General features: G+C 43.2%; 1 protein-coding gene across 1 annotated transcript in view; it reads right to left on the reverse strand.

Annotated features, from left to right (window-relative positions):
- The window catches only part of MYO5A (myosin VA), a 172548-nt gene that overhangs the window by 60792 nt on the left and 90553 nt on the right, over positions 1-21203 (reverse strand). The window contains exons 15-21 of the mRNA XM_019503826.1: positions 14870-15031; positions 12918-13015; positions 12412-12498; positions 12208-12316; positions 10532-10743; positions 9547-9703; positions 462-701 (exon numbers count right to left, since the gene is read on the reverse strand). Coding sequence (XP_019359371.1) covers positions 462-701; positions 9547-9703; positions 10532-10743; positions 12208-12316; positions 12412-12498; positions 12918-13015; positions 14870-15031 — 1065 coding nt within the window. The remainder of the gene's footprint in view (positions 1-461; positions 702-9546; positions 9704-10531; positions 10744-12207; positions 12317-12411; positions 12499-12917; positions 13016-14869; positions 15032-21203) is intronic.

The raw sequence follows: 21203 nt of genomic DNA on the forward strand, positions 1-21203 counted from the left end.
GCTTATTTGTTTGCTTCTTCCAGCACTGCCTCCCCCCCCCTCCCTTTTTATATTCTATTTTCTTTTGATTTATACACTGCTTATTGCATGGCCTTTCACAGCATCTGATAAAGTGAGCCTCAGCTTTTAAAAGCTTGTGATATAATCACCGCTCTACTTTGGTTAGTCTAAGGTGAAAATCTACCCTTCCTTCTACTTTACTTCATATTAACATGGCTAAATGTCTCATTAAGGGAAAAGATGTCATCTTTCATTGCTGATAAATGAAGGAATAAACAGTTACAAGGGTATATTCATACCTAGGCTAATCATTATCTCTTCTGTGGAAAGGCCTATTTTCCCAATCACAGAGAAAAATCATCCCAAAAAGAAATCAGCCCCCACTGCTTACTGAATTTTTTAAATGAAGGCTGGCAGCATTATTCAAGTACTGAGGCACTTTTTGGTGCAGCAGCTTTTACCTGTTCATCAATTTTACGCTGCAGCTGCATGATCTTGTTCTCCATGCCAATGTTGAGTTTCTTGTAGCGCTCCACAGAGCGCGCCTCTATCTTCAGCTTCTTCAGTTCCCTCTTGGCCATCATGCGCCGGTAGCAGCATTGCAGGTAAACTATTGCTTTTAAGCTCCTGTGGTAGTGCACACGGGCCAGCCAACCCCTCACGCGCTTCTGAATGATAATGGCCTTATGCTCCCGAAGCATCTACATTTAAAAGTTAAAAGAGAAAGAGGAAATGTTGCAGGCTATATGTGTTTATACAAGTGAACAACATTTAGCTGGGAAAGGGTACAGAGGTGATACAGCTGGAGACGCATGAGTTTGGAAAAAGAAACTACTGCAGAAGGGCAGTATGATAACAGCAAAGAATCAGTAAGAAAATAAAGTGTAAAAGGGCAAAGACAATGGATAAGAAGATTAAAAAAAACACAAGGGGATTAGAATGAAGAGAAAAGGTGCTGGAAGGAATTGCAGATATTTATGTTGGTTTATGTTAATTTAAGATCCCTGTTGATTACAAAAAAATTAAGGTATTTATAGACAAGATTACAAATACATCCTTGGACATTTAGTGAAGACTACAACTTCTTTCCATTGTACCTTTTATTCTAAACCTGCCTGAAGGTGTTGGTCCATATGGAGTAGGATAAAACATAATTTAGTCTATTTCTCTCTGCATCAGACTTGGCAATCTACAGCCCATGGGCTGAAACTGGTTTGCAGAGATGGGGCTCTAGCAGCATACGCTAGTGGGAGGGTCCTCAGCAGTGCTTGGCTTTACCCCTACTGCACTGCACCATATCATGTTGCAGCTGGGCGGCTGAGCAATGGGTATCTTTCTTGTGCCATGCTGCAGTTGGATGGTGTGGGGAAGTGGCAGCAGTGCCCTACCATGGACCAGAGTTGGGCTATTCTGGGCCACCACTATAAAACTTTGCTGATCACTACTTTACATGATGTGTAATGCTGTACGCTTTAAAACAGGTGCTAGCAGAAACTGCTATTACTTGGATAGATTCCGATTTCTATTCTTTCCTTCCCTTTTAATTCCTCCTAACTTTCATAAATCTTTTTTGTGATTGACCTAACAATCAAAGCCAAAGGCATATAAAACAAGTTAAGCATTTCCAATTTTTGAAAACCTGAGTATGCTTTTCTTCCAATATTTCAATCATAAATGTTATATCCATCTAATTCCACAAAACATTTATAATTCTAGAAACTTAAAAATGGTTTCAGAGACTTGTTAGATAGCTCAGATTCCATTTTACATTTTAGAGCAAGTTGCATATTTAGTTTTTGAATAGCTGAGTTAAGGGACTTTCAGCAATTTCTTCAAAGGTCTGGAGATCCTAAATTGTACAAGATCATAAAAGGTAGCTCCTGTGGTCATATCCCTTTGGTGCTAATTTCCAGAGAACTGATGAAGGCTTCACATTCAAGTGACAAGGTTATCATGGGTGACCACAATTACCCTGACATCTGCTGGGAGAGGCACTCAGCCAGATCTGACTCGTCACGTAGGTTTTTGACCTGTGTGGAAGAACTTTATTTAGTACAGGAGGTGAATGGGCTGACCAGGGGAAGACTTTGTTGGATTTGGTTCTAGCCATAGGGAACAACCTGGTGGGAGATCTGAAGACTGAGGGTAATCTGGGAGGTAGTGATCATGAGATGACAGAATTCACTATCCATTGTAGGGCAGGGAAGTCAGCCAGTAGGGCAGAAGTGCTTGACTTCAGGAAGGCTGACTTCAATGAGCTTAGGAAAATAGTAGGAAGGACCCTATGGGAAGATCAACTGGAGGGAAAGGGAGTTCAGGAACCAGGGTCATTCCCCAAAGCAATGATCCTCAGAGCACAGAAAAGGTCCATTCTTGTCTGCAGGAAAGGTGGTAAATGGGGCCTAGAAGCCCTCTTGGCTTACCAAAGGAGTCAAGGAGTGCTTAAAAAAGAAAAAGGAGGCTTACAAACAGTGGAAACAAGGGGTAGTCACCAAGGAAGAATACATAAGTGTGTCTGTAGGGAGAGGATAAGGAAGGCAAGGGTGACAACTGAGATCAGCTTGGCAACCAAAATCAAGGACAATAAGAAGTCCTTCTTTGGGTATATAGAGAGCAGGAGGAAGACCAAGGAAAATGTGGGCCCCTTGCAGAATGGGATGGGACAGCTGATAACAGATAGTCAGAAGAAAGCTGAACTCTTTAATACTTTGCATTGGTGTTCCTGCATGCAAATTGTGGTCACCTGCCTGGTCGGATACTGGACAGATGCAGGAGGGGGCGACTGCCACCCAATGGTCAGTGTCCAACTGGTGAGGGAGCACTTAGAGCAGCTGAATGTCTTCAAGTCAGCAGGACTGGATGGACTACACCCGACAGTGCTGAGGGAATTGGCTGGTGTCATTGTGGGACCATTGGTGAGGGTATATGAAGACTTGTAGTGCTTGGGAGAGGTCCTGGAAGACTGGAAAAGGGTCCATGTGGTGCCAAGCTTTAAGAAGGGGAGGAGGGAGGATCCAGGAAACTATTGGCCAGTCACTTTGACCTAGATATAGGGTAAAATTTTAGAAAAAATGATCAAGAAGTCCATTTGTGAGTGACTGGTAGAAGGCATGGTGCTGAAGGATACCCAGTATGGTTTCACTACAGGCAGGTCATGTCTGATCAACCTCGTCTCCTTCTATGATCAAGTAATGAACTACTCAGATGTGGGAGATGCGGTTGATATCATATACTTGGATTTTAAACAGACCTTTGATATGCTCTCCCATGATGGTCTTATAAAAAACCTGGAGGATTGCAGGCTGGCAGAGTTCATGGTCAGGTGGGCTGGGAACTGGTTGAACCCAAAGAGTATTAGTGGATGGGTCTGTATTGTTTTGGTGACAGGTGGCCAGTGGTGTCCTGCAGGATTCAGTTCTTGGTCTTGTGCTGTTCAACATCTTTATGAATGATTTAGATGAGTATGTGGCAAGCATGCTGGCCAAGTCTGCAGACGATACTAAGTTATGGAGGAAAGCGGTCATGCTAAGGGATAGGATGCGGATCCAAGCAGACCTGGACAAGCTGGAAAGGTGGGCAGAGTGGAACCAGATGCAGTTCAGTAAGGATAAATGCAGTGTGCTTCATCTGGGAAGAAGTAACCAGCAACATGAATATAGATTAAGAGAAAATGTCTTGGCCATCATGATGGCTGAAAGGGTTATGCTTGATCACAGGATGAACATGAGCCAACAGTGCAAGGCTGTAGTCAACAGAGCTAACAGCATACTGGGATGCATTAGCTAATGTGTCACAAGTGGGGCTAAAGATACTTCCCCTCTACCCAGCACTGGTGATACCCCAGCTGGAGTACCGTGCCCACTTCTGGGTGCTGCACATTAAAAAAGATGCGGAGAATCTTGAAAGGGTCCAGAGAGAAGGGCCACAAGAATGATTAACGGGCTGGAGGACAAACCTGATAAGGAAAGACTAAGGGATCTGGGACTGTTTAGCTTGGGGAAGAAAAGACTGAGGGGGAACGTGGTGGCTGTCTATAAGTATGTAAGGGGTGAATATTGGGAGCTGGGAGAAAAATTGTTCACTAGGGTACCCCAGGAGAGGACAAAGAGCAAAGGTCATAAACTGTTAGAGGTTGGCTTCAGGTTGGATGTACAGAAGAACTTTACAGCAAGAGTGACCAGAATCTGGAACAGGCTTCCCAAGGAGGTGGTACAGTCCACAACCTTGGAAGTCTTCAAGAGGAGACTGAACATACACCTTGCTGGGATCATTTGGTCTTAGCAGTGTTCCTGCCCAGAGCAGGGGGGTTGGACCTGATTTTTTGAGGTCCCTTCCAGCCCTTAATTTCTATGATTCAGATTCTAAGGATTTTTGAGCAAAACCAGTGAAACCTCTGAAGGTTGAATACATTTTGTTAAGAGGTTAAAGGTGTTGCATCATCACTACACGAGCTGCTAATTTAACAATTTTAAGTTCCTAATATAGCCTGAATTCTTTTACTGGTTTAACAACAAAGTTGATATGGCGAAGTATTTATCTAATAATGCTCATTTTTCTTGACATTTCTTGACAACAAAACTTAAAACTGTATGCAATGCAAGTGTATTGTCTTCAGATAAACAAATTCAAAAGGTCCACTGGAAAAGCTAGCAATGACTGTAAAATCAGAACACTTAACAAGGTTTGGTTTTGTCCCTTTTTATTCTTTTAAAAGATAAATCAAGGAAATGAAATATCACTATTTTAATAAAGCATTAAGGTAAAGAAATAGAGTTCTTCAAGGCATAGAAATGCCAAAAATTAACACTACTTCTACAATATTAACTCAAATACATTGTATAAGTTTAGCATTCCAGCTTCCCTTGTGATTAGGGCTGTGCGAAGCTTTGGTAGCTGATTTGATTCAGAGGAGAATCGGCAGCCAAGTCTCCTAATCCAAATCAAATTGGGAGACCTATTAAAAGCTCCCAATTGAATCGGAAAAGATTTGGTTCCAATTCAGATTCGGCCATAGATCAAACAGACAGCAGTTCTTGAGGACATTGGATACAGCTGCCTCCAGCTGGAAAGTCTGTTGTGGTGGGCAGAGCGGGGAGGGAAGGAGTGTGTGTGGGGGACAGATCAACGCCCCTACAGAGAAGGAGGGATTGGAGCTGGGACAAGCTGCCCAGCCAGGGCAGGGGGGGTGTGGGATTTGGGGAGGGGGGCAACTGCCACTGCACACCATCAGTCCGGGAGGGCCTGGGAGCAGGCGTGTGCCCCTGGATCTGTGTGGGGTGGGCTGGGCCGGCTGCGCTCTGGGAGGCTAGCCCTAGCTGCCTGCTGCTGGGCTGCACTCGGCAAGGCTGGTGGAGCCAGGGCTGCACTTCGGGCAGCTAGCCCCCATCGCAACCCAGAGTGCAGCCCTGGCTCCACCCGCCCTGCAGAGCACAGTGGAGTGGAAGCTATATGTGGAGGTAAAATTCCCCATAGCTCCTGCCACCAGCCCCACTCTGATCCAGGTGTATGCGACCACCCCCATGCCCTGCTGCTGCTCGCCCAGTCGGAGTGAAGCCATGACTTGTCTGGGAGGCGCAGGGAGGCTGGGCGAGTGGTACAAGGGCATAGCCCCCACTCCCAGTGCCTTTCACACAGGCCGGTTTAGCCCACCCTGTGCAGAGCCAAGAGCACACACCTGCTCCCATGCCCTCCCAGACTGGTGATGGGCAGTGGTGGGAGCCCCCACTTGCCAAGTCCTGTGCCCCCACAGCCCCAAACCCTCCCCGACTGTGGGGGATTTGATCTGTCGAATCACTGAATTGAATCACTGTCCCTCCGAATCGGCCAAATCCAAACTGAATACTTGCCATGTTGCACAGGCCTACTTGTTACCTGTTTATCTGCAGAGTTTCACATTACCAGTGTATATATACCTTGATAACTAAAATAAAATCAATATTCAGTTACATTTTTACCTTAAATAGCCTGAAAGGAAAAATAAAATAATATAAAATACCTCCATTCCGTTGGTCTAGTTCTCATCAGTCAGTGAAATTTGTATTCCAGGGATAAAATGAAACATTCCAGAAGAATATAAAAATATTTTAAAAATTTTACTGATTTTATCGAATGCTTTCCAAGAGTTTATGAAAAACCTGAGGAGGAACTAAGCTTCTTGTTAAACTGACCAGCACAACACAATATACTTTGGAGGCCTATCCCAGGATGTATGCAACAGGCGATTCAATTAGTTCAGATTCCATTTTAGTCACATGACTGTTGCACACGCCTTCTGGGCACGTGCCCATAAAACGACAGGCAGCTTTCACAATCCTTTCCTAAAGAGTAATGTACGCATCATATATTAAAGTCGTATGTGGACTTAAAGTCATGTATTGTTCTATACCTCTTATCTATATCAGCCTGAAAAGAAACAGAATACTCCAGGACAAACTGTCAGTGAATGATTAGCCGACGTTTGAAAAATCTAATGCAAAACAATGGTAATAGACAAACTTGCCATGAAAGATGTTTGCATTGTATATGTCGGCCAACTGAGCAGCAATTCTGCTTCCAATCAAACTGAACTGAGGACAGATTTTCAATTTTGGAAAATCATAATTTTTAAAAATTGTATCACATAACTACACCATCTGTTATCCTAGTATTGCAGCCATCCTAAGACCTTAGGACTTAAACTTCCTCCCTCAAAGACCAATATGTACAGATAAGGTATACATGGTTTGCCTTTACCATGTTCCATCTGTTGTGTCAGGATCTTATATTCCATAATTCTTAACTGCAATTATTAGGGTGAATAATTCATTAAGATTGAGTAGCCTCCTTTGACAGATAGGTTTGACTGGCCCTTTCAGTGACTTCATAAGTAACATGACTTCTGTATTACAAGGTTATGCGACAAGCCTATCAAATGGTGTTCTTTATAACTCATCATACGCATAACAATCACATGACTATGTTGAGGTATATTGAGTGGCTTGAATCATCTGCTCCACATACCATGAGGGTGGATTTAGGTTAAAAGTTGAGGTGACACGTATCTCAAGTTAACAGGAAGCTTATTCTTTTCTGAAGTTGGTGTATATTGTTTGAAAAGCAACCATCAACCTATCAAAATTCCATATATTAATATTGTTATATAAACCAATAACACAGATGCTTCAAACTCGTGGTGCTCTGGTGTGGTGCCAGAGGACTGGAAGAGGGCCAGCGTGGTTCCCATCTTCAAAAAGGGGAGGAAGGAGGACCCGGGAAACTATAGGCCAGTTAGTTTTACCTCAATCCTGGGCAAGCTTTTTGAGCAAATTATTCTGGCACATGTCCACGAGGGGCCAGCAGGGGAGATTATGCTTAGGGGCAATCAACACGGGTTCATTAGCGGCAAGTCCTGTCAGACCAACCTGGTGGCCTTCTATGACCAGATCACCAAATCTTAGATGCCGGGGACATAGTCTTCCTGGACTTTCAGAATGCCTTTGACACTGTCTCTCACCCCGTTCTCATTTAGAAACTGGGGGACTGTGGTGTCGACACCTGCACAGTCAAATAGGTCGCCATCTGGCTGGAGGGCTGCACCCAGAGTGTGGTAGTGGATGGGTAATTTTCGACCTGGAGGGATGTGGGCAGGGGGGTTCTACAGGGCTCAGTCCTCAGGCCCGCACTGTTCAATATCTTCATCAGTGACTTGGATGAGGGGGTAAAAAGCACCCTGTTCAAGTTTGCTGATGACACTAAGATGTGGGGGGATGTGGGCATGCTAGATGGGAGAAATAGGCTGCAATTGGACCTAGATAGGTTACAGGGGTGGGCGGATGAGAATAGGATGGGATTCAACACTGACAAGTGCAAGGTGCTGCACCTGGGGAGGAAGAACCAGCAGCATACCTACAGGATGGGGAACTCCCTTCTTGTCAGTGCAGAAGCAGAAAAGGATCTTGGAGTCATCATTAATGCCAAGAGGAACATGGGCTGGCAGTGTGGGGATGCAGTCAGGAAGGCCAACCGCACCTTGTCATGCATCCACAGATGCATCTCAAGCAGGTCCAAGGAGGTGATCCTCTCCCTCTATGCGGCACTGGTCAGGCCGCAGCTGGAGTACTGCGTCCAGTTCTGGGCGCCACACTTCAAGAGGGATGTGGACAACATCCCCTCTGGAGAGGGTCCAGAGGAGGGTGACTCGCATGATTGGGGGCAGCAGGGCAGGCCCTATGAGGAGAGGCTACGGGACCTGAACCTGTTCAGCCTCCACAAGAGAAAGCTGAGGAGGGATCTAGTGGCCTGTTGCAAACTAGTCAGAGGGGACCAGAAGGCACTGGGGAAGTTCCTGTTCCCCTGTGCACTACCAGGAGCGACCAGGAATAAGTCACAAGCTGGCAGAGGGTAGGTTTAGGCTAGATGTCAGAAGGCGCTACTTCACGGTCAGGGCAGCTAGGATCTGGAACCAACTTCCAAGAGAAGTGGTGCTGGCTCCTACCCCGGGGGTCTTTAAAAGGAGGCTAGATGAACACCTTGCTGGGGTTGTTTGACCCCAGTACTCTTTCCTGCCATGGCAGGGGGTCAGACTTGATGATCTGCTCAGGTCCCTTCTGACCCTAGAAACTATGAAACGTTAGTAAAACCAAGTACTATTATGTACACTAGAAAAATGTATAGCAGGTGGAATAGGAGGTGACTGAGTGAATATGTACAGGTGAAGAAATTTTACTATCTGCCTGCTGACTGCTCATTTTCACAACCTTCATATTGATGCTCTGTTTGGCTGCTATACTTGGTGCACAAGAATATACACATCACTTTCTTTTACACAAATGCAAAATGTGGAGAAATTCTTTCACTGCAACAGTCTGATCAAATATGAGAGAAGCATTTTAAACAGTTATTGCTAGGCATTTATGGTATATACTTTTAAACTATATCACCGAGAGAAGAAACAGAACTCTGTAGGACAACTTTTCAGTGAATGATTAGTTGACCTTTGTAAAAGAGTAGTAAGAGACAAAACTGCCATGAAAAATGTTGTCTATGTTAGCCAACTGAGCAGTAATTCTGCTTCCAGGCCTGCAACATTTAAAAGAAAAATCTAATTTTTAAAATAAAAGCTGTTCAGTTTTAATTCTAAATGTCATATCATAATTTTAGGACAAAGTTTATCAATCCTTCAATAAACTAAGCCCAGTATAAGTAAAAATAAAAAGAATTAACTCAATAATCTATTTTTATCAGAAGCCTGCTCACTAGCAGCAAAATAAACAAACATTCTGATACAGTCTTAATTTTAGGTTTTGACATAAATTAGGGATTGAATAATTGTGTGAATAATATTGACCATGACCCCCAATTACTGAGTGGCTTATAACTGTATCTTGGCATCCATATATTCAGATACTTTACTGTAGTGCATGTAGGGATATTCCAAGTATGCATGAGGTATGACAATTTGTATGCACAAGCATTTTTGAGCAGTCTAGAAATATCATTCTGATCTAACGTAGAAGTAGCTGAAGAAAAAAGCAAGAGGGGCACCAAATAAATGTTAGGTCTTCTTACCTGCTGGTATTTGTTCCTGGCCATGTAACCTCGTAAGAGTGACTGAAGAGCAATAGTGACAGCTTGCATGCGCTGGTATCTTTTGCGAACCACGTACATACGCTGGAACTTCTGAATGATGGTGGCAGCCCGAGTTCGTCGCAGGAACTTGACATAACTGACGGAAACAAACAGCGGAAACAATTATGGATGTCATCTATAAATCACAAATACCTTTCAGCTAGTCCTATAACTTTACTTGCTCTTTCAAGCTAAATTTTCTGCTCATTCTCTTTTATAAATAGCTTTGACCATGATACGGTATTTACATTACTACTTTACTACCCAGGTATGTAAGAAAATTGACCCTCATCACCTTCAAGAAGCATTTTCTCATCCTCAGAGAGCTGCAGTGAGGAATTGACAAACTCTTCTTATGTTTTCTAAAACACTTCAACAAAGGATCCACCTTTAACCCTTAGCCTTCCTGAAAGGCTACTAACAAAGTACATCAAAATACAATCCATATTCGCATGGCTGATTCCTCGCCTCAGCCGTTGACTTGTTTCCCTCAGTCAGCTGCTCCAGCCATGCAACCCTATGTTACTTGCCCCTTCTACACTGCATCCTGGCCTGAGAACTTGATTCTTCAATAGTGGAGCCATGATCATCTTCTGAGTGTCAGGAAAAATTGACTATGCATGTGTGGCAGCAAGACAGTGGGTAAGAATTGAGTTGCAGCAAGAACCCTACTCTAACACAGAAAATAAGTAGCTATTTGGCAGTGCCCAGCTGGGAGATGGTTTTTTTTTTTTTGAAGGACAAAAGTAGCAGGTACTGTACTTATGGGAACCCAGATTCTACTTTGCTTCCTTCATTATGCTGAAAATTAGATTCCTAAATGATTCATATAGGAAGGAGACAGAAGATGTTCTCATAGTGAAATGCCCTAGTTAAAGGGATCTGCATCAAGATTAGAGCAAGTGTCCCCTAATGTGCCACTTACCATCGTGCCTGGTAGCCTCTGACATATCGCTGAATGGTGATAGCTGCCTTCCTCATGCGCAGGTACTTCTTACGCATCAGCCAGCCTCGGATCGTTTTCTGGATGCGGATGCAGGCAGCTCTCAACTTATCTGCCCTTATTTTTTCCAGATATGCTACTTGGCCAGCCCGGAAAAATATTTTTGTTTTACCAAACTGGTACTTATCCTTGTCCTATATTCAGAGGAAATACATGATCAGTAACAGGATTAAAAAATGATGGATAAAAAAAGTCTCAGTGGCTGAAAAAAAGAGAGATAAAACATCCCATATAGTATTCCAGCTAAACCTGCTCTTAACAATTACTTAAGAGGCAAGATTTTTCATTCTATTATTTTCTGTGCACAGTTTTGCAGAATTAGTTGTTGGAGAACTGGTGAAATATTAAGGAATAATAATTTGAGGAATGTTTAGAGCTAAATACTTTTGGAAGTACTTCATGAAAAAGGGGGTTGCATTTTATAGTTTTTACACATCACAGAATTGAAAACTGATATTTTCTGTAATGAATGTGATTCTCCCTGGGGTAAATGCCACATTCACATTCTATTTAGTTTCTTTTGACCTCAAATTGTTTTTTTTCAGGTTTTCAAGCCAAAAAACAGAAAATTTGTTTTGGGTTGACAAACTTATTGTTTAGTTTTCCCATTTTTTCTATTTCCACCCTGAAGCCAAGTGCACAGCTCAAGTACTGATTGGTTTTGTGTTCCTTTGTTGGAAAGTTTCTTCCTAGTACTCCCCCATAAAACAATATCAGGAGATTCCTGGGACTATGGCAGGGTTTCAGAATGCTAAGAAAGGCGTGGCTGAAAAGGTTTTTATTTGGGACAGTGAAGAATCTACGTACACACACACACAAACACACACACACAGTTATTCCTTCATGATAGACCTCTCAGACTAAATATACTCTGAAAGCTAATACACTTTGCTGTTAAATGAGGTGAGAATGCTCCCTACACACATCCCACCAATGCTTAATACTGTTGTCTTCCAGACATTTATGGACTGGAAAGTTTAATCCAGATCCCATATTGCAACAATAGTAATTTACATTAATTCAAGTAACAGCTTTCTTAATTTAACTATAACAAATAATTATCCCTTGCAGTAGGTAAGTTGTGATATTTCCAAAGTTTTAAAATGAGTGGTTCTCAAACTTTTGGCCATGGGAAGCCAGATGAGTGATGTGGGACCCTACATATCAGGATTGGGTCCTGGGGCCTTACATCACCCCTGCACACTGAGATTGGGCATCATGTTGCCTTGTGCACCTGATCTAGTGCACAGGATCACAATATTTGGCTCGTGGGGGAGGTCTCCCTTGGTCTGGAAACTTGGCGGCAGGGGAATGACGCCACACTCCCCTGAAGCCAAATTTTCAGACTTGTGGGGAGCGCCGCAAACCAGGTGATCACCAGGGGGTGGATTTGGCCTGTGGGCCTTGGGTTGAGCACCCCTGCTTTAAAAGCGGAGAAGCATTTTTCATTTCAGCAAAAAACCCATAACATTCAGAGGGACTATGACTTCCATAAGCTACTGCTGGCTGCTGTTTGAAGTTTAAGTAAAAAAAAAATGAGTAGCTATTATGAAATTCATAGAAAGGGGAGCAACACTTTTTTAAAGCACTACATTTACCAGAATTAGCTTCTCCAGGACATTTTTACATGTCTGTTTTCGGTCACTAAGGACATCTTTTTGCTTCATTAGGACACGATAGCGACTGAAGAACTCTTGATATGTCCACCTGGTTCCAAGAAATAGAAAGGGTGTTGACCATATAATGGAAATATCTTGATGAAAATGCTCGCAGTTAAAAACAAACCAAATTAGCAAGCCTACCTTGAGGGGAAGCCAGCTGCACTGATTCGGATTGTTTCCAGGACACCACAAGCCCTGAGCTGCTGTACTGCCCGCTTTTCATCAAATCTGCATATGAAAATAAAGCATTTGTCAGATGGTGGGCTTTCTAAGTGACTAGAGCATGAAAATAAAAGCCCAGAAACAGTGACAGCGTTAGGACTATAAATGCCTATTTAAAAAAAAAAGTTTGTCATTATTACAGATTCTTTAAGAGTGTGAGCTCTTATATCAACTCAGAACAGAAAATCATTAAAATTGCAGGTTTTTTTGTTGGATAGCAAGAATGCATGTGTTGGCCAGTACTTTTATCTCTACTACGTCCAAAATATCTTCTTTTGTGAGGTGCATCCTGATGTTATCAACACACATCATTTTACTGCTGAGTGACAACAGGCACTGGGTCCAGACCTCAAAGACCACCAGGCACTCTTCTTGAATTCATAGCTAAGTCTCTGTCTTCAGACACCATAACTTAACCAACTTACGTGAACGGAAACTTGAAGTCATTGGGCTTAATACAACGCACATAGTGGGGAGTTGTAGCATTGAGGGTTTCCATCAGCAGATGAAGAGAGTTGCGAAACTGCATTTACAAAGGAAAAAAAAAGAAAAACCAAGAATTTACACAATATGTTGAAATTCAATCTTGGTTTAAATCATAACATCTGTTATTAGATTAGACCCAAAATAAAGTCAAATGTCAATAGACCATTTTGGTTGAAGCCTGTCCTAGTGTAAAATAAGATACATCACTGTGGTAGTTCTTGGAAGCAATTCATACTTACTGAGACACTCCTATAGAATCATTCACAATCATAGTGCCATCTGCAATACAGATGCTTTAACTGCCGACGGGCAAATATAACCATGCAAGCTGCTGGGGTGTTACAATTTAAGGAGATAGCTATTCTGAATTTCTAACTACATTCCACTTTGCAGGCACATGGAATCTGTTACATTAATTTTCTCAACAGTATATGATGACGATGCCATGTAACTGGTTTGGTGCTTAGCTTTTGGGCATAAAATTCCAAAGACAATCTAAATATGAAGTTAAAGAGTAAAAATGGAATACATTTTGTATTGAACATTTCTATAGGCAGCATAGGTTTTATGGCCCAACCTTGCATGTTACAGCTGAAATTAGTAATAATATGAGTATGTTAAAATACTAAGCAACTGGAACATGACTTTAGCCAAGTGCATACCATAATGAGAAATAACTATGTCAAATGGAAGATTTAACATCCAATTTGTCTACACAGCCTTGGCAGAAACAGTGCCCATCCTACTTCTGCTTAGAAGCTTGAAGTGCCATTGATGTTATACTTAGACTTCTGCAGATTATGCTTAACGCGAATAAAACTCATCCATTCACAGTACGTATTTATGTATGCTTTTTATCATGGCCAAGAGACTCTAGCCCTGCCTCTCAAATGAGGACTTTGCCCAACCCTGATAAAGGCATCACACAGCTGGGACCCATCTCATTACTTGGTGCATTGTGCCTCTGGTCTGTTCTAAAATAATATACTTGGAACTACACCCACAGGCAGCTTAGAGACAACGTGGAACACAACTGCAAAAGGACTGGTACAAGCTGACAAGTGTATAAAACCTGGGCTCTGAACAAGGTTCCTGTGTAATTTAAGTTGCTATCTATTAATTCCCAATGTAAAACATGACAATCTTAGGAAACCTTTTCACTTTCTTATTCTGTGCCCTATTCCTAGTGGTTATTAGTTCCTCAATGGGTTGCAGAACTTTCCTGGGAGAGGTTGGGGTGCAAGACATCCATATCTAACCTGTTGCTTTAGCTATCCATAATTGGAAGGTAGTGGGCTGTGAAACTGTCCTTATGACCACACAGATTTGAATATTTCATTTAAAATTTGGTATGTTTTAAGTTAAATGAATAATTTTGGGACAGATTTTCTGATGTGCTGAAATAGCTGCTCTCATGCATGGCCAGAGAAGGCTGAGAGAGCAGGTGGTTCTGAAAGCAGATGACCTGAGCACAACAAACACCATGATTTAAAACAAACAAACAAACCCCATATTTCTGCAAGAGGCAGCTTCTTTTACAGGAGTCGCACAGTATTTCTACAGATGTCAGTATTTTGGAAAACTGGGTACCCCATTCTTCAGGTAAAGTGTTTAATTAATCAAGGTCCCACTGTTGGTCTGTGAGGCATATGCGAAAAAAATGAAAGGCTCCATAATATTTTAAAAACAAAGGGAGAAGATCAAACACTGTGCTACTGAGTGAACTTTCATGATGAACCCTCCACTGGAACAAACAGCCTAGATGGAAAGCCTCCAGCCAATGATCCTAAGAAATAGCAGCCCAACGTAGGACTAAAGCTATGGGGGAACAGGGAAAGAAAGGGAGATGGAGGAGTTTATTCTAATAGAAATAATCAGTGGTTCAACTCACCTGATGTCCCACAGTTTTCTTATGTTCCTTGCTTGCTTGGCCTGGCCTAGTCTTGGCTGGTTTTACAACAGTTCGGGACAGCGGTGTGCGACCTGATGTGGTTGCTGAGGTGGGACTAAGGACCTTCCCCTCATCACGAAATAACTCTGGCAGCAGCTTAAACTAGTGAAGCAGTAGGAATAATGAAACATGTCAGAATGAGAGAGAGGGTGAATATCCAAGAAAGGAAGAAATGCTGTTTAATAGACAATACACGGATCTAAAAGAGAGGACACTTAGGTACTTCTCTTAGCTTTGTTAGCAGGTGTCTGTGGGACCTTGACAAAGTGAATGAATCTTTTGATCAAGAAAAGGGGTATAACTACTTATTTACCTTAAAGAGGTAATAGACAAAAGTGATTGTTTAAAATAACTTTAAGATCCTTTTATGGAAACATCTGATGGGTACTGAGGTACAAAGTATTAGTATAATCTTTCCTAAGGATCCAGAATGGTTGGAATCCATACTTGCTTTCTGTAAAGATGGTTTCCCTCAAAGGGGAAGAGGAGACAATAAGAGAGAGCACATTTGCAATGTGGTGTGGAAAACAGTAATTTAAAGCTGAAGTTGTTTATATTTGTGTTAAACACTTCTCTTTCTGGATCTAATTCCAACTTCACTGAATCTCATACATACGGTAAGCAAGACCTACACAACTCAGGTGGACTGACGCAGCATTGTTTCATCAGAACAGACACATGGCTACACAGGACAACTGAAAAGCTAGAACTTCTCCTGATTTTCCTATGGTGCATTCACTTAGTTCCTTTGAGAGCTGTCCAGTACGGCTGTGCAAAGCTTCCGCCCTGATTCGACTTGGTGGAGACTTGGCCCAATTCAGTGGCTGAATCTCCAAATCTGAATCAAATCAGGGGACCCTTTAATCTTTACAAATTGAATCAGAAAGAAACCTCCGAATCAATTCGGAGAGATTCGGAAAGATTCAGAGACTTGGACACAAATACAGCTTTAATGTTTTTTCTACATAACTCTAGGTACCAGGTGGCTTGTGAATGCTGCAATGCTGGGGCACATGGAGTGTCCCACAGAAGCATGGGGGGCCCCAGCATGCTCAGCAGCAGACCTGGAAGTGGGCCAAGAAGTACTTCCGGTCCACTTCCGGGGAGTGCACTGGGCCCCCCCGCTCGGCGACTGGTGCCTCCTGCGTCTGGGGGGGCACCCGGGGTCCCCCCATGGCCAATCACTGAGCCGGGGGGCACAGGGGGCCTCCCATGCATTCCCTGGCAGACCCAGAGGTGGATGAGCTGTGCCTGGTACATCAAGGTATGTAGAAAAAACATTTAAAGATGTGTCTCTGGCCAAATCACCAATTGTCTGAATCAGCATCAAATCTGCAGATTCAGATTTGGCCAAATCAAATTGGGGACAGTGATCCAAATTAACAAATGAAATCACTGTCCCCAATTCAGGCTGAATCCAAATCGAATCGAGCCTGTTTCGCACACACCTTCCAGCCAGAGGGACTGAATGACCCAACAGACATCACCAAAGAACTCTATTCAAAGCTCTAAAATAAATTAGTAGCTAGAAAGAAGATATATTTACCAAGCTGAAGATCAACTTTATGTGGTAGAGTAGGAATGGAGAAAAAGTTTCCCTAAAATCTCTGGGAACTTTGGCTTCCTTCGTCCCTCAAAATGACTTGTTAAAGGCTTAAAAAAATTCAACAAAACCAAACAGGGCTCTAACAGCTACCTGTAATTATATCACGACTAGGGATCCAGGTTTTCTGTCTGCCACAGAAAAACACAGATTTTCCCTTTAAAGGAGAAAAATGCAGGAACTGGAGGATTTCCCTTGCAGACTGGCAGTTCCAGATTGCAAGGGAATGCCTGGGGCTGGGGGGATCAGGATGTATGGGGTGCCATGCGCACATGGCCAGCAATACAACCAAGCAGAGGTGAAGAGCAGCTCCTGCAGATGCCTGCAGGTAAGTCGGGGATGGGGGCAGGGAGGGGGTAAAGGCGATGTGTGGGGATGGTATTGGTGACATGGGGGGTGCAAACTGAGGCAGCCATGGTGAGGGAGGGAATGGGGTAGGGTTGGTGGCTGGGCCTGGGAGTGCTGCCCAGCTGGGGTAGGAATATGCAGCTGTGGGACCTGGCTAGGGGAGCAGTCCACATGGGTAGCGGGGGCGCTGGCTCCTTGCTGCTATCTGTGCTCCCGGACAGGGGGGCATGTGCCCCCCTCCAGATCTGTACAGGGGCGGGGGAGGATGCAGGCTGCCCAATGCAGGGTCACGGCTCCCTGCCCTACTGCTCTCCCTCCCGGGGTCTCTGCAGCCCAGTGAGCGGGACCACGGAATAGGGTGGGGAGGCGTGGTGCCACTGCCACTACTGCCAGGAACCCCACACCAGCTGCACTGTGAAGGTGAGATGCCCTTGTCTGCCCAGCAGCAGTGGGGAGGCACAATACCACGCCATCAGCCCTGCTGCTGCCAGACAAGCAAGGGGTGCCTGACCTTGGTAGTGTGGCTGGTGCGGGGCTCTTGGCAGCAATGGCTGCGGCAGCAGCACTGAGCCTCCACGTCCCACTCCAGAGAAGCTGGGATTTTTAAACAGGTATAACAAGGATTCCTGATCATAACCATAGGGAACATTGCCAAGTCTTTCTGTAGATAGCTACCACCTCAGAAGCATTGATAGAATGAGGAAACCTGCACCCGTCTATCTAAAAATGAGTAGTCTTTAACTTAGAATCTCTCATCATCACAAACAGGTAGGAACATTAGGCCTTCATGACTATAAAGCACTTAGCCACAGGCAACTTAAAAAAAATATCTGACCATCTTACAAGGCTTGACAAGTGTGCAAACTTTCAATGAAACAGGCTGTGCAACAAGATGATGTTCTTTTGCTGTCAATATAACTTGAGAAATACATTCTGCTTGCCCAACATTTGTGACTCATGTAACTCTCCTGAACAATGGAAAGTTGCAATAAAGGTGCTAAAAGTAGTCTGAGATTCAAGAACCAAAAGAAAGACACATATCATCCACCCAGAGCCACACATTGCATGAGACATTTCACAGAAGATATGTTGGCCTCCAACAGTCAAGTAAAGAAATCCATGTGATATAAATAAAAAAATCTTTATCTCAGTGAGTCTGCTACTAATGAACCAACATAATAAAGATGCTTCCTAGGTTCCAGATTGCTGATGTACTGAGATTTCTGAGGAATCAAATACACAACGTAAAAATGGTTGACTTCTTTTCAAAGATACCTTTTTCTAAGGCATCATCTCAAGGTATAAGAAAGGGAGTTAATATAACTAATGGCTATTCTTTACCATTGTTACTGAAGGATATTGCTAAAGATAATATTGTAGAAAAGGGGCACTACAGAGAGAGTCTATACTGTTTTTCCTGTCTCAACACCTCTTCGTTTTCCCAGGGCAGTGGCATTGCTCAATTTAAAGAAAAAAAAAAAGAAAAAGAAAAAAGGAAAAAAGCACTGATCAAACAGCAGACAAATCATGTATGGTGAAAGAGGTAAGCATTTTCCATTCCCTGTGATATTTCAGATAATTTCACAGACATGCTGCTAACAATCTAATAGAACCATCTCTTTTGACACAAAACCATGACAAGGTGAATTTTAATAACATGCCAGCATAAAGCATGAAAACTGAGAACAATTATATTACTTGAACAACACATGCACTAGGATAAAACAAGCTTAAACAAGTGCTGTGGACAGATTTTTAGATCAGCCAATATTTAAGCGCTTGCATTACATAACCCTCCTATATAAATATGTTTGCTTTGAGAGGAGAGCAATTTTCTTGCTAAACATGTAAATCTCTGGATGTGATAGTGATGCAGAAGGAAGCGTGACCGGAATTATAAATGACATATTAGATTTTAGATTACCTTCTGGTGAACATGTATGGTGAGCCAAGAAAACAGCAGCAAGAAAAAAAAGTATATTAATGTCAAAACTTAAATCAGAAAATGTAAAGCTACTGTGAACAACTGCTAATAATTAGGGCCAAATGAAAAATTTCAAATGAAGTATTTTCCCACTGGGAAATGGGTTTTCATCACAACTGACTTTTTCTCTAGAAAAGCAGGTTTTGGTGGAATTTCCATTGGGAAAAATCAAAACGTTTCATTTTGCCAGCCAGGTTGAGTTGACATTAATCTCTGACTCTTCCTGAACTACTGTCATGCTTTTTGGGAGTTCTCCTCCAGGTTTCTAATGCTCCTATTTTCCCATTATGGATTAGCATATGCCTCCCATGATGCTCATCAGTCTCTCTCTGTGGCTGATGTACTGTAACTTGGCACCAGTGTCCAGCAAAAGAACACAGACATGAAAGATGGAGAGCTGCAACTCCCAAAAGGCACTGAAGTGGCTCATGCGAGCAGAGAGATTGATATCATAGCGAAAGAAAATGCCTGTTTCAGAGCAGAATTTTTAAAAAGATTTATCATTATACCAAAAAAAAAAAAACTTTGGATACTTCATATTTATATCCCAACTGAGAACACAAACACGTGGAATACAGGGATTTCTGATACAGGTGTGTGAAACAAGCTGTAGCTGATTCGGATTTGGCCTGAATCAGGGACAGTGATTAGACTCGTTGATTCGGATCACTGTCCCTGATTCGATTTGACCAAAACCGAATCTGAACATTCAATGCCGATTCAAAGAATCAGCTATTTGGCCATAGACAGGTTTAAATGTTTTTTCTACATACCTTGAAGTACTAGGCATGGCTCATGAATGTTGCGATGCTGGGGTGGATAGAGTATCCAACAGGAGCACAGGGTGGGCCCCTGCATGCTTGGCGATGAACCTGGAAGTGGACTGGAAGTACAGGCGACCCTTGCCATTCACGAGGGATACATTCTTGTATCCTCCGCGAATGGCAAAATCTGCAAATAAGGCACAGTGTTCATGAACACAGTGCCCCCAGTGGCTGAGGGAAAGGCATGGCTCCGATGGCAATGGTGGGAGGCTGGTGGCAGCAAGTGCAGAGCTCCTGAGGAGCTCCTGTAAGCATATAAAGTATTTAAAATGCGGGTTCAGCATTCGCAAATATTTGAAACTGCGAATAGCAAGGGTTTCCTGTACTTCCAGGTCCAGTGGGGAGCCCCACTGCGGCCCTCTGGCTTGGCAATCGGCTGCAGGGGATCCAGATCCAGGAGGCACCAGTTCCTGAGCAGGGGGATGCAGGGTGGCCCCCCTATGCGCCCCCCAGAGGACCCAGAAATGGACTGGAAGTGTCTCTGGTTTGCTTCTGAGCATGCTGGGGAGCCCCCTGCACTCCTGTGGAACTCTCCATCCACCCCACCATGGCAGCATTCACGAGCCACCTGGTACCTAGAGGTATGTAGAAAAAACACTTAAACCTGTGTCTATATCCGAATCTCCAAATCTTTCCGAGGGTTCCAATTTGACTCAGAGACATTAAAGGGTCTCTTGATTTGATTCAGATTCGGAAATTCAGCCACCGGATCGAATCAGGGACCAAAGCTTCACACAGCCCTAGTTTGACAGGATGGTGATCAGCTATACCAATAATTTTATGTATATTACGCTAATTCACATGGGAATCTATAGTTAGCAAATTCACAGTCCCTGTAGTAAGAAAATACCATGTTACTTCTATTTACATTTTAGGAAATTAATCACTAGCATCTTTCTCATTAAGAAAGACAACATAATTAGCCACTCCACAACACAGAGTAAGTTTTTAAATGGAACAGTTCTATTTTTTTTTTTTTTTTTTTTAGAAGCTTCAGAAGGTAAGTAAAAACTGGTTTATGTTTCCAGCTCAAGCAAGATTGACCACCCTGACTGACCTTCTCTCTTTCATTTGGCTTTTGGAGCAAGCAGGTAGGAGGACCTTGCTTGTTTTCACAACATTTAGAAATCTGTGGCTGTGCAGTTTAGAAGGCAACAGTTTGCATGTCTACACGAGATGTTTACTGTGCAGTTGACTAATTAACTGTGCAGTAAACTTCTCAGCATCTAGGACACAGGAAATTAATACTAGTTTATTTACAGGTACTACCCTGCTGAAGAGTTCTCTCGTCCACAGTAGTGCACATGAAGATACCAACCTAGCTGGCTGGGGCATGAGGGTGCTTCAGTGCGGGGGCAGCGTGCTGGCTAGCCCTGCACTGAAGCACCCTTGGGCCCCAGACAGCCCTTACACAGCACACTGAGCCTGGCTGAAGCAGCCCTGGGCTGGCAGGCTGATCTCCTGGACCCCATGCCAGCCTGGTCTGCTCTAACCTGGCTTAATGTGATGCTTCCG

The sequence above is a fragment of the Gavialis gangeticus genome, unplaced genomic scaffold, assembly GCF_001723915.1.
Source record: "Gavialis gangeticus isolate Ggan-Ray unplaced genomic scaffold, GavGan_comp1, whole genome shotgun sequence".
Taxonomy (NCBI): domain Eukaryota; kingdom Metazoa; phylum Chordata; order Crocodylia; family Gavialidae; genus Gavialis; species Gavialis gangeticus.